At 38.7% G+C, this 14634-nt stretch overlaps 1 protein-coding gene across 1 annotated transcript in view; it reads left to right on the top strand.

Moving 5' to 3' along the window:
- The window catches only part of LOC102833394, a 17490-nt gene extending 3357 nt beyond the window's left edge, over nt 1-14133 (top strand). The window contains exons 3-4 of the mRNA XM_006877703.1: nt 3425-3529; nt 13802-14133. Coding sequence (XP_006877765.1) covers nt 3425-3529; nt 13802-14133 — 437 coding nt within the window. The remainder of the gene's footprint in view (nt 1-3424; nt 3530-13801) is intronic.
- Nucleotides 14134-14634: the final 501 nt, after the last annotated feature.

A 14634-nucleotide genomic window follows, 5' to 3' on the forward strand; every position in this document is an offset into this window, starting at 1 on the left:
TTTCTACTCCCGTAAAGATTTACACCCTCGGAAACCCTGTACAGGGTCGCTATGGGTCGGAACCGACTCGATGGCACTTAACAACAACAACAACAACAATGACAATCTAAGGGCTATTTCTGAGCAAGAGACCCTCAGTTAAGATGATCCATTCCTGGTGTGGTGCTCATGATCAATGCCATGGACAAATGTCCTGGAATAGGAGATGGAAGTTGTTATGGGCTTAATTGTGTTCTGTCAAAATATGTATTGTAAATCCTAATATCCATACCACTGGTTACAATCCATTTTTTTAAATGGTTTTCTCTGTTATTTTACTGTGGTAGTATTACTGTTTTTTTTTAGGGTGCCTCTTTAGTCAATATTTATTGAGACGTAAAAAAACAGGTTAAGGAAACATGCAGAGATTGTGGAAAGCAAATCTCAACCCACAAAAAGATCACCAGGGGACCACAAAACAGAATTTGAAATGAGACAAGATCATTCCCACAAAGTTGACAGAGACAGACTTTCTCAAGTGCTGTTCACTGAATTCAGACTTCAAGCCTACTCCACAATGAAAAATTAAATTTCTGTTTGTTAATGCCACCCATTTATGGTATTTCAGATACAGCAAGACTGAGTTTATGTAAGAATTTATCAATAAGGAGCTCAAATTGCAATGTCTGACATGGCTACTGACACAATAATATCTCAGTGATCAACAGCAATGACCACTCCTGGACCTCAAATATCATGCCATTAATCAGTGGATCACATTAACAACTAGTTCATGTTGATAAGGGTGGACACAATACTACATGTAAAAGATAATGATTGTTTTCCTGCCTGTGCATTTCCCTTCCTTTCCAGCAATGTGTCTGCCAGAAATTCAACTTGGAGTTTTCCAGGAAGTTTTATTCAGATTCAGGAAATTCCATAAATAAAATATTTGACCAAATAACTTTTATACAGTAAAAAATGAAGTCAATGTATATACTTGTGACGCAATCATGTTCATAGGAGCCGCTGTTTTTAATGAAAAAGAACACTCAATGTTAATTGAATAAAGCAGAGACAAGCCATCATAACACTGAATTGATGCTTTACCAGATGTGAAAAATGTTTTGAAATAATACTTGTATATTGTATTGTTTCTCCCATCGTCAGAGATTTTCTGGAAAAGAAATTATAAACTCGTCACAATTTATTATGCTTTAAAAAATAACAAACTTCTGCCATCTAGTTAATTCTGACTCATAGTAACACCATGTTAAGTTTGCTAAGGTTGATAATTTTACAAGAGCATAAAGTTTCCACTGGTGTTTTCACACTGTGGACCTTGGGATTAGCAGTCCAAAGAGTAGTCAATTATGGCTTGAAAACCAGTGCTGATCCTACGACACACTTGTTGTGTACCAACTCATAGCTGCCCTATGTACAACAGAATGAAACACTGCCCGGTCCTGTGTCAACCTCACAATTGTTGCCACACTTGAGCCCATTGACGCTGCCATATGACGAAGTTTGGCCATCTTGGCCTCCAAGGAGCACTCTGGCTGCACTTCTTCCAACACAGATCTGTTGGTTCTTTTGGCAGCTCATGGCACTTTCAACATTCTCCGCCAACAGCATAACTCAAAAGCATCAATTCTTTTACAGTCTTCCTTATTCACTGTCCAATTTTGCATACATATGAGGTTATTGAAAATATGATGGCTTGGGTCAGGTGCACTTTAGTCAAGCTGACATCTTTGCTCTTCAACGCTTTAAAAAGGTCTTATGCACCAGATTTGCCTAATGCAATATGTCATTTGATTTCTTGAGTGCTGCTTCCATGAGTGTTGATGGTCGAGCCAAGAAGAATGAAATCCTTGACAACTTCAATCTTTTCTCCATTGATAAGAATGTTGTTTATTGGTCCAGTAGTGAGGATTTTTGTTTTTTTTACATTGAGATGCAATCCATACCGAAGGCTGTGGTCTTTGAGTGCCATACTAGGAGTTGCTGTATTTAGACAAACCTCCATAAGACATGAAGAATCACTTAATGTTTGAATAAAGGTGTCCGTACTCACTGACCATCTTTAAATGAAGTCCTAGGGAACTGTCAGCAATAAGAACAGGCTTCTTCAAAACATGAAGAAAGACTGAGTTCTTGTTTCTCACATACCAAGTCTCCTAAACTGTAGACTCATTGCTGAGACTACCCAACATATAAACAAGAGCGGGACATAGGTTCTCACACAGAAACAAAAAATTGCAGTTCTTAACAGGGTCTGGATTTACATGACAAGGAAGACTCAGAATAGGAAGAAAGAGAGAAAGAAAGAGGGAGAACAACCAAGAGGTAAGTATGATACACCATATTGGATTTCAAATTCACTCTCTGAGTATATTACACTGTTCTTTCTTGCCTCATACCCAGTTCTCTCTCTGTAAGCCGCTTTTTTTGTGTGTGTGTCTTGCTTTTCTTTCTCTTGTCAAACCCTTTGATTTGAATACTCTTTTGAAGTTTAATTCAATGTGTCCCAGGAAGAGATAGTTTCTAACACGTTCACGTAACACTTAAAGACAGTTAACCTGGAAATACCAAATATCAGACAATTTTAACAATGCTCTTATTAGGAGACACACTATGGATTGTCATAATGGGCAAGGGAGCTGTTTCATTTTCTAGATTATTTGTATAGAAACAAAACCCAATGGGAATTTACCTTCCAGAATTTTTTTTTTCTTTAAATTCTCTGATTCTTTCTTAGAGTGACAAGACAATTTAAAATGTATTTAAAAGGAGTCCAAACTTTCATTGTCAGCAATCATCACTAATGAGAGAATTTTATTTTGCTTTGCTCACAAGCCAGGCACACTCTCTCCATTGCTCTTTCCACACTGCTGCAACCACCAAGGGATTTGCATACTGTTCACCTGGGACTTCCCTTGCAAGTCTGTGATAAAAGGTCAGCTCGAATCTATCTTTACTTATTAAGACTCATCCATTCAACTTCTCAAAATGAGGTTCCCTGCTCACCTTCCGGGGCTCTTCTGCACTGGATTCCTGGTGAGTACCGAGGAGAGATGAGAAGGAGAAAGGGTGAGAAGGATGAGCTTTGACAACACCACCCATCCAGTGTTAAGTCTATTCCATTCAGTAGACAAATTGTATCCTTCGGATAAAAGGGGCATATACTGTTTTATTTGGAAATATGACAAATAATTGACAAGGATCCAAGATGCGTTCTCTGTTGAAAAGTATGACAACAAAATAGGGGTTACAGAAAAAAAAAACCTAGATATTTTAGAGTATAAAGGATCAAAATTATGAATACACAAAAAAGGCAGCAAAAATGAAAGAATACTTTAGTAGAAAAATAATGACAGAAGGGAATCCCCAAAATGGCTGTTAGGTTTGCACACAACCTTATATTTCTCTTTCATGATTTTAGTGTCAAGTCGAGAAATATTAATGACCCAGACTCCAGTCACCCTGCCCATGACACTTGGAGAACTGGCCACCATCTCCTGCCAGTCAAGTCAAATCAAGGTGCATAGTAATGGAAACACCTATTTGTGCTTATACCAGCAAAAACCAGAACAACCTCCACAACTCTTGATCTACAAAGTTTCCAACCAGTTCACTGGAGTACCAGACAGATTTAGTGACAGTGGATCAGTTGCAGATCTCACTCTTAAAATCAGCAAGATGAAGGCTGAGAATGTTGCAGTTTACTACTGTCTGCAACCTACACAAAAGCTTCCCACAATGGTAGAGTCCCAAAGAAAAACCTGTGGTTGGTTTGGTCCAGCTGCACAAATGTATGGCTTGGCTGAGTCTGCTGAAGGTGTAAGATGTTGGATAAGTCAAGATAATGGATTGTGACTGAAGCAGGATAAGGGGGTGGGTTTATCTGAGCAACTGTCAGGCCCTAGGCTTAATGGAACACCAAATAAAATCTGTGTAAAAAAAATTCATCGGTCAATACACAGCAATAGATGAATGGATTAACTATGGTACCTACGCATAATGAAATACTACGCAATCTTGAAGAATAATAAAATATCTATAAAACAACTCATCATGTGGATGAATTTATAGAATCTTATACTGAGTCATATTATTTCTCTCACAAGAGGTCAAATGTGACTTCCCTATTAAAAAAAGAAAAGGCAAGGCTTGTACACAGAAGGAAACATTCTTTGATGAATCAGAGATAGGAAAAGAGTAGAACCTAAACTACCAACAAAATAATAACTAGATTATGTTGTTGTAGTTATTAAGTGTCAAAGAGTCGGTTCTGACTCATAGACACCATGTATAGGGTTTCCAAGAGACAGCTGGTGGATTTGAATTGCCAATCTTATGGTTAGCAATCCATTGCTTATCCTACATCAATCACTACATGTATAGACTTGGATGAAGGGAAAAGCAACATTCTGCAAAAAATAATGAGTACAATATCACTAAAGTAAAGGTACGCACAGAAAGGTACACAAGAGTTACAGACATACAGAATCATGCAACATCAGTAATAAAAACCACCTATGACTAGATATAGGCAGCAGGCAAGATGAACAGATATAGCTAGGGAAACAAGACTACATATACGACTATGTACAGCTTTCACATATTTTGAGTATTTGCTCAGCATACAGACTGAAAAGCATAGAGTCCTTAATCTCACCTTTCCTGATTTTTAACCATTCAATATCACTGCAAACTATAGTTAGTCTCATTGTTTGTCTGTCTTTAATGATGCTAAAAATTACAAGCATATGATTGTTGTTGTTGTTGTTGTTAAGTGCTGTCAAGTTGGTTCCCAAACCTATAATGTTGTTGTTGTTAGGTGCCATCCATTTGGTACTGACTCATAGCGACTCTATGCACAACAGAATGAAATACTGCCTAATCTCAGGCCAAGCTCAGAATCATTACTATGTTTGAGCCCACTGATGCTGCCTCTGTGCCAATCCATCTTGTTGAGGGTATTACAAGTTTTCTCTAAGCCTCCAGTTTACCAAACTTGACTTCCTTCTCCAGTGATTGACGCCTCCTGACAATATTTCTGAAGTATTTGTGACGAAGTCTGGTCATCCTGGCTTCCAAGGAGCACTCTGGCTGTATCCCTTCCAACACAGATATGGTTGTTCTTCTGTCAGTCCGTGGTATTTTCAATATTCTCCTCCAATACCATAATGCAAATGTATCAATTCTTATATAGTCTCCCTTATTCACTATCCACCTTTCACATGTGTATGAGATTATTGAAAATATCAAGATCAAACTGACATCTTCGCTCTTTGACATTTTAAAGAGTTCTTATGCAGCAGGTTTGCCCAATGCAATATGTCCTTTGATTTTCTGACTGCTGCTTCCATGAATGTTGATAGTTGATACAAGCAAAATGAAGTCACTGACAACTTCAATCTTTTCTCATTTATATGCATGTTAGTTATTGGTCCAGTGATGAGGATTTTTATTTTACGTTGAGGTGCCACACATATCTAAAATTGTGGTCTTTGATCTTTATCAATATGTATTTTAAGTCCTCTTGGCTTTCAACAAGCAAGGGTGTAACATCTGCACATCTTAAGTTGTTAATGAGATTTCCTCCAATCCTGATGCCACAATTTTGTTCAAATAATTCATACATTGATAGAGAACTTCCAGAGGTTCAAGCTGGTTTCAGAAGAGGACGTAAAATGAGGAATATCACTGCTAACGTCAGATGGATCTTGACTGAAAGCAAGAATACCAGAAAGATGTTTACTTGTACTTTTTTGACTACACAAAGGTTTTTGATTGTGTGGATCATGAAAAGCTATGGACAGCATTTGGAAGAATGTGCATTCTGGAACACTTAATTACACTCTTGAGGAATTTGTATATAGACCAAGAGGCATTTGTTCAAACAGAACAAGGGAATTCCAATTGGTTTAAACTTAGGAAAGGTATGTGCCAGGGTTGTACTCTTTCATTTTAAGGTGAAGTCCATTTGACACCCTCATGAATTAGACAATTCACTTACGATTTGTAGACATAATCACAAATAAATGTTCTGGTGTGGTGCTGTGGGTTAATGTACCAGATTGCAAAGCCATTTGAACCACTAGGTCAGCAGTTCAAGCTCACCAGGTGCTCTTTGGAACCCCTATACCAGGTCGCTATGGGTCGGAACTGACTGGACAGCACTTCACAAAACAACAACCAATATAAAAAGGCATCACAGACTGAATGACCAGAACACTGATTACATGGATAAGATCATTTGTCTTCATTGGCACACAAAAGGCCCACACTCAGTCCGGTGAGTGGAAACAGAATAGCAAAAAGAGATAGCTATAAAGTTTAACAAGATTGATTTAGTATATACTAAAAATTCCCCTTACCTAAAATATATCACACCTGTTGTCTTAGTTACTTGGTACTGCTCAAAAACAAAACAGAATATAATTTTCATACATTTTAGAAGCCTGAATGCTGAGTACTGGCTCTTAGGGAAGGTGTTCTTTCTCATTTCACTTTTGGAAAAGGCCCTGATCTCCTCCAAGAGTTTGTTTTGCAATCTTTTGTTGGTCGTTATGTGATGTGGTATCCATCTTCCCCTTCTCTGTTGGCTCACTTTGTCATTAGGCTTATATCTTCACATATATTTACTGATATTGGGCCACATTAACATAACAAAGAAAAATTCCAAAATGAGTATATAACCACAAATGTATGTGTTATAATTTGCAATACATACTTTAGAGGGTAAACAGTTGAATTTGTAACAATTGTATTTGTTTTAATTTATTTATTCATTTATGGCTGTCATGTCTCTAAAGGAGCTCTGGTGTGGTACTGTGGGCTAATGCGTCAGACTGCAAAGTTGTTTGAACTGCAAGATCAGTGGTTCAAGCTCACCAGCTGTTCCTTGGAAACCCTATACAGGGTTGCTATGGGTCAGAATTGACTCGATGGCACTTGACAACAACCTGTCTGTAAAATAATGTTTGAATGATTCTTCTCACCTTTTTCACAAATTGCAAGACAAATTCACACATTCGAAATCCATGCTCAATATGTTAAGATTAGTGTTCAGACTTTTATTTAGATAACCACTTATAATATTTTATTGACATTTATATTGGTATTTAGAGAAAGCATGGCCTACCAACCAAAATTCCCTAGTGCAGAATTAATTCTAAGTCAACCTATGTCTAATGGCCTTTAACACAAAGGTTCAATGCATCAACCACTGAGTTGTAGATCATCTACTCTGATTCTTTTCCTTCATAGGTAGGGAAAGATTCATGGACAGTGACAGACATTTGTTATAAAGAATGAAGAATTCAATGGTCAGACATCTGGGTATATACAAACTGGGCAACTCAGATTCCAGGTTACTTTGGTACTTCCTTTTGTTTCTGAATTATTTCTAGAATTAAAAATACATTTATGCCTTGATATTTGTCAAAGATTTATAGTCACATGATACAGGTATATACTTGAAGAATGGAAATCACAACAGTGATGATCACTTTCATAGATTGAATTGTGTCCTCAAAAGTACATGTCAACATGATTAGGCAATGAGAAGCTGAACTGATTAATCTTATTAGCAAAGGCAGGTTGTTGTTGTTGATAAGTGCCATTGAGTCAATTCCGACCCATAGTGACCCTGTATAGGGTTTCCGAGGAGCAGCTGCTGAGCTTGTTGAACCACAGACCTTGCAGTTCAAACAGCTTTGCAGTCTGGTGTCTTCTTTTAATCTTAGACTTGCAAGCAAAGGTTCTCCTAGTGAACAATATGCAAATCCTTTGTTGAGTACAGCAGTGTGAAAGAGCAAAGGAGTGTGGAACTTGCTTGTGAGCTAAGCAATATAAGATATATCAGCATTATGTAATAATCTTCCATTTTTCAATGCTAGGTAAGTATCCTGTATATCCTACATTTCTCCCAGTCAGAGATTGTCTAGAAGAAAAATGGAAAGCCCATCACAGTATATGAGGCTTATTAAAAACCCACACACAAAAAAACAAACTCACTACCATCAAGTTGATTCTGAATAAGTAACCGGCTGAAGGTCTTCTTAGGGTGATCAAATTTACAAGAGCACAAAATTTCCTCTTCTCCTGTGGTATATAGCTGGTATATTCAAACTTCTGAGCTTGCATTTGACAGTCCAAAGAGTAAACCACTATGCCACAAAACCTTAAGATAAGCAGCTTCCAAAATCAGTGTTTTGTATTCACTGAATCTGTGGTTTTCTTTTGAATGTTTCTTTAGAACAAACACTGACATCATAATTGCTTCATTAAATTGAAATAAATGCTACATGGATGGCCATTTTCATTCTCTGTATGATACAGAATAAATTGCCAACAAAGATATTATGGTCTATGTTGTGGTCATGTTGTTGTTGTTGTGTGCCATTGAGTCGGCACCGACTCATAGTGAGTGACCTTATGCACAGCAGAAAGAAACACTGCCCGATCCTGGGCCAACCTCACTGCTGTTGCCACGCTTGAGTCCATCAATGCTGTCACTTGGCCAATCCATCTTGTTGGCGGTCTTCCTCTTTTTCTCTGACCCTCCACCTTACCAAACATGATATCCTTCTCCAGTGACTGGTCCCTCCTGACAATATGTCCAAAGTATGAGAGATGAAGTTTGGCCATCTTGGCCTCCAAGGAGCGTTCTGGCTGCACTTCATCCGAAACAGATCTGATCTATTGGTTCTTTTAGCAGCCCATGGCACTTTCAGTATTCTCCAACACGGTAACTTAAAAGCACCAATTCTTCTAAGGTCTTCTTTATTCACTGTCCAGCTTTCACATGCATATGAGGTTATTGAAATACCATGGCTTGGGTCAATCACACCTTAGTCCTCAAGCTGACATCTTCGCTTTTCAACATTTTAAAAAGGTCTTGTGCAGTAGATTTGTCTAATGCAATATGTCGTTTGATTTCTTGACTGCTGCTTCCATGAATGTTGATAGTTGATTCAAGACGAATGAAGTCCTTGAAAACTTCAATCTTTTCTCCATTGATAAGAATGTTGTTTAGTGGTCCAGTGGTGAGGATTTTTGCTTTCTTTACGTTGAGTCCTGGTGTGGCACTGTGAGTTAATGCACCAGACTACAAAGCCATTTGAACTGCAAGGTCAGTGGTTCAAGCTCACCATTTGCTCCTTGGAAACCCTATACTTGGTTGCTGTGGGTCGGAACCGACTCAACGGCACTTAACATTACCACTGTAAAAATAAGCTGGTGAGTCAGGAAGGGTGGCCTTGATCCTATGTTCTTAGCTATGACCCACCCTAGTAAAGTTGTTACAGGAGTTGCCGACACCACATGGGTTATAAAAAAAAGGAAGGACTTTATTGTATTGACTCGTGGCTCAGTGGATTCTTATCCAGAGACTGAGCCCCATTTATAGGAAGGACCCTAGTTTATATAATGTTTGGGTCTTTGGGGTGTTACAGAGTGAGTGAAGCAGGGTGTGTAAGGCTGGTATTTGCTTCTTCATATGGTGGGGAGTTTACAGAAGCAGAAGCACCTGAGTTTTAACCTTGGGGGCTTTGTTATTTCCAAGAGGCAGTCTGAAACAGGTAGAAGTTAGTTGTGATAAACATGTGGGGCTAAGGAGGTCTGTTGTTTGGCTCCTGGAATATGGACTCTGTCCTTGGAATGAGATGGGTACTCTGGGAGCTGGGGCCCAGTGCCTGCCTCAAAGTGACCCTTGTGACCATATGTCTCTCTCTTTTAGGAAATAAGTTCACTTTACTCTTAAAGATAGTTGACAGCTTGACTAGAAGTTCATCATCATTTCACTTTTCTAGAAACCAAAAGCACTGATGATAAATGATAGCTCTTAAAATTTTTCTTTTATTAAAATCATGTTTTATGACACTTAATTAACTTGTTGAAAAGTCCTTGAAGTAGTCACTGTGTTGATTCAAGCCACCAAATTTCATAATTTGTGAATAGAATACATTCTGCGCATGCCAGAACCAGAGACCAGGATCCAAAAATGGCAATAACATTAACTCTTCTAGCAAACCGTGAAACATAGTTGGTAAAGTTGCTCAGATCATATTTAAAAACCTCTATTCCCTCCAACTTTTTGATACAGTTTCAATAAGTTGTCTAAATGCTTAATTCTGCACTAAAGGTATGTCATTCTGGTATCTCCAAGTTTTTATTTTTATACTTTATTTTTCAGCTGCTAAATTCTCTGTCTCTGTTTCTTTTCTATCAAGTTAATTCTGACTCAGCAAACCTGTGCTATTTCTGAGTGGCATTGATAGTACCTATCCTACAGCACCATATCAAGACTCCTAACAAACCTGTGTTGTTGTTGTTAAATACTGTCATTTGGTTCTGAATTATAGCGATCCTGTTTATGGTTTCCATGGATTGGCTGGTGAATTTGAACCAACGACCCTGTAGTTCAAACTGACATTTCGGTCCAGTGCTAATTGTACAGACCCACACCAGGATTCCTAGGATAGAGTCAAGCTGCCACATAGGCTTTCTAATGCTGTAACCTGTACAGAAGCCAACTGTCCATCTTTCTCCCGTGGTGCAAGTTGCTGGGTTCACATTGCAGCCCTTTTGATTAGCAACACAGAACTTAGCCACTCTGCCACCTTGGCTACTTGACAGATAAATAGGAAAGCAGATATTTCCAAGTCTAAATCCACTGACCTAGAGTTGACTATGACTCATAGCAACTCTACTCATGAGGCTGAAAATCATTATGGGAGCAAACAACCTCATACTTGTCACATGAAATGGCTGATGTGCTTGAACTACCGACATTGCAGTTAGACCAGTGCTTTGTCTACACTGCTATCAGCAGACTGTATTGCTCAGCATCATAAGAAAAGAAAAACCAAAGAAACAAAACATACAAAATCGAACAATAAAAAAAAGCAAATAAAATGTTCATGCATGAAAGATGGTTCATACAACAATGTGTTATTTATCTTTACCACAACTTGTCATCTACAGCTTAGACTCTTGCCATAGAGTTAAAAAGTCAATAACTTTTTGATTAAAAATCCCGTCTAATCAAATGAAGGAACCCTGGGAGTGCCAAAAAGTGGTGAGTTCAAACCTGTCATATGTTCCATGGGTTAAAAACGAGCTTTCTGTTCCTATAAATATTTAAAGCGTCAGAAAGCCTATGTTTGGTGGCTGTGAGATCAAATAAAAAATGACAGTGAGTTTGGTTTATTGCTTTTAAATGAGATAGAAAAACAACTGTAAAACAAAAAAATTATTCTTAGAAGATTCCCCAATAATATTTACATGAAACTTTCTTGTAAAATTTGTTTAATTAAATGTGCCTTGGGGTTTCAATTACCACAAGAATTATATATTCTTATAACTCCAGGATGTTATTCAAAGGACAGCAATGAATTTCTTACGCAACTGGAGACTCCTCTGTTGTTCTTTATGCTGTTAAGTGTCATTTAGTTGGTTATGACTCATAGCGAACATGTAAAGGGCTTCCAAGGAGTGGCTGGCGAGTTTCAACCACCCACCTTGTGGTTTAATCCAACCTTGCAGTACAGCGTCATAGCAGGAGTTGTTATATACAGCCTTACTAATGTCTGCATTAGTCAGACATATGAGCAATTACCAGGTGTTTGCTGTTTGAATGAAGGTGTCCCTAAGCACTGACATGGCTACAAGCATACATTGACAGAGAACTTCCAGGCTTCAAGCTGGATTCAGAAGAGGACATCATTGCTGATATCCTATGAATCTTGGTTGAAAGCAGAGAATACCAGAAAGATGGTTACTTGTGCTTCATTGACTACACAAAGGCTTTCGATTGTGTGGATCATGACAAGCTATGGACAACATTGCGAAGTATGAATATTCCAGAACACTTAACTGTGCTCATGAGGAACCTATATACAATCCTAGAAGCAATTGTTTGAACAGAACATGGGAACACTGAATGGTTTAAAAGTAAGAAAGGTGTGTGATAATATTATTCTTTCACCATACTTATTCACCCTGTATGCTAAGTAAATAATCTGAAAAACTGGGTTATAAGAAGAAAAATGTGGCATCAGGATTGAAGGAAGACTCATTAACAACCTGCAATATGCAGATGATACAAACTTGCTTGCTGAAACTTGAAGAAGACTTAAAATACTTATTGATGAAGATTAAAGCCTTCTGTATGGACTGCATCTCAATATAAAGTAACTAAAAATCCTCACCACTGGACCAATAAACAGCATTCTCATCAATGGAGAAAAGACTGAAGTTGTCAAAGACTTCATTTTTCCTGGATCAACCATCAATACTCATGGAAGCAGCAGCCAAGAACTCAAACAACATACTGCATTAAGCATGTCTGCTGTACAAGATCTTTTTAAAGTGGTGAAGAGCATAGATGTCAGCTTGAGGACTAAGGTGCGCTGATCCAAGCCATGGTATTTTCAATAACCTTCATATGCATGTGAAGGTCAGACAGTGAATAAGGAAGACCACAGACAAATTGATGCATTTGAGTTACGGTGCTGGAGGAGAATATTGAAAGTGCCATGGACTATATATCTGGAAGATGTATAGTCAGAGTGCTCCTTGGAGGCCAGGATGGCCAGACTTCATCTCTAGTATTTGGACACATTGTCAGGAAAGACCAGTCACTGGAGAGGGATATCATGTTTGGTAAGGTGGAGGGTCAGAGAAAAAGAGGAAGACCCCCAATGAGATGGATTGTCAAAGTGGCAGCATCAATGGGCTCAAGTGTGGCAAGAATTCTGAAATTGTCTCATGACTGGGCAAGGTTTCATTCTGCTGTGCAGAGGGTTGCTATAAGTCAGTATCAACTGGATTCACCTAACAACATCAACATAGGTTACATGGATCAAAACAAAACACAATGGGCATTTACTTTCTAGAGATTGAACCCTGGACCATATGTACCTCTTTAGGTTTCTGCTGATTTCTTGCAAAGACAAGGACATTTCAAATGTATCCTGAAGAGGGATCAAGCCTTTCATGGTTAGCAGTGATCTCTAATGACAGCCTGTCCTCAATGCCTGCAAACACAGACATATTTTATGTTACTCTGCTCACAATGAATGCTCACCCCGCCCTGTGCTCTTTCCACACTGCTACATCCACCAGGGTATTTGCATATTTCTCCCCTGGGAGGACCTTCCCTTGCAAGTCTGAGATAAAAGGTCAGCTCCAATCTGCCTTTATTTATTAAGACTCATCAGCTCTTTCTCAAAATGAGGTTCCCTGCTCAGCTTCTGGGGATGTTTTTGCTCTGGATACCTGGTGAGTACAGAGGGCAGATGAGAAGGAGAAGGGATGGGAAGTGTGAGCTTTGCCAACCACAGGTCCTATGTAGAATCTGTTCCATTCAGTGAACAAATGTTATCCTTCAGCAAGGGTCATATTGTGGCGCTGTGGCCTAATGCATCAGACTGCAAAGTCGTTTGAACTGCAAAGTCAGTGGTTCAAGCTCACCAGCTGCTCCTTGGAAACCCTATACAGGATTGCTATGGATCGGAATTGACTCAATGGCACTTAACAACAGCAAGGGGCATGTTACTGATTTATTTTAAAATATGACAAAGAATTAAGGAGCAGACAAGATCCGTTATTTAGTGAAAACTGTGACAACAAAATCAGGGTTTGAGTAGGAAAACTAAGTAATTTGGTGTATGAAGGAAAAAATTGTTAGTGCAAAAAAAAAAGTTGAAAAGCATTAAATATATTTAACCAAAATATAAATAACTAAAAGCCTGAAAATGACTGCTAATGTTTGCCAAAGCCTTGCTTTTCTCTTTCATTATTTCAGTCTCGAGTGGAGATATTGTGATGACCCAGAGTCCACTTACCCTGCCCATCACACTTGGAGAGTCAGCCACCATCTCCTGCAAGTCGAGTCAGAGTGTTGTACATAGTAATGGAAACACCTATTTGCTCTGGTACCAGCAGAAACCAGGCCAAGCAACAAGGCTTCTGATCCATCAGATTTCTAAACGGTTCACTGGGGTCCCAGAAAGGTTCAGTGGCAGTGGGTCTGTTACAGATTTCACTTTTAAAATCAGCAGGATTGAAGCTGAAGATATTGCAATTTATTACTGCATGCAAGCTACTGAAAATCCTCCCACAGTGATACAGACCTGAACAAAATCCTGTGGTTAGTGTGGTCCAACTGCCCAAATGTGCAGTATGTCTGAGAGCAGACACAGTGCATTCTCTGACTCTGCTGTAGAGGAAGATGTTAGATAAGTCAGGAGGATGGGTTGGGACTGAGGCAGGATAAGGGGCAGGTTTATTTGAGCAGGTGTCAGACTCTACGCTTAATGAGGCATCAAATGTGATATGCGCAAAAAAAATATTAATTGAGCAATTAACTGGTCAAGTACCCATCAATGGATAAATGGATAAACTATGGTATCTACACATGACATACTATTCAATTTTTATGAATGATAAAGTATCTACTAAACACCTCATCATGTGGATGAATTTACAGAATCTTACAGAGTCCTGGTGTGGCACTGTGCGTTAATGCGCTGGACTGCAAAGTAATTTTCAACTGTAAGGTTGGCAGTTCAAGCTCATTATTCTCCACTGGGAAACCCTGTCCTATGGTTCAGAGTCGACTTGACGGCACTGTACAAC

Source organism: Chrysochloris asiatica, unplaced genomic scaffold (assembly GCF_000296735.1).
Source record: "Chrysochloris asiatica unplaced genomic scaffold, ChrAsi1.0 scaffold00559, whole genome shotgun sequence".
Classification (NCBI taxonomy): domain Eukaryota; kingdom Metazoa; phylum Chordata; class Mammalia; order Afrosoricida; family Chrysochloridae; genus Chrysochloris; species Chrysochloris asiatica.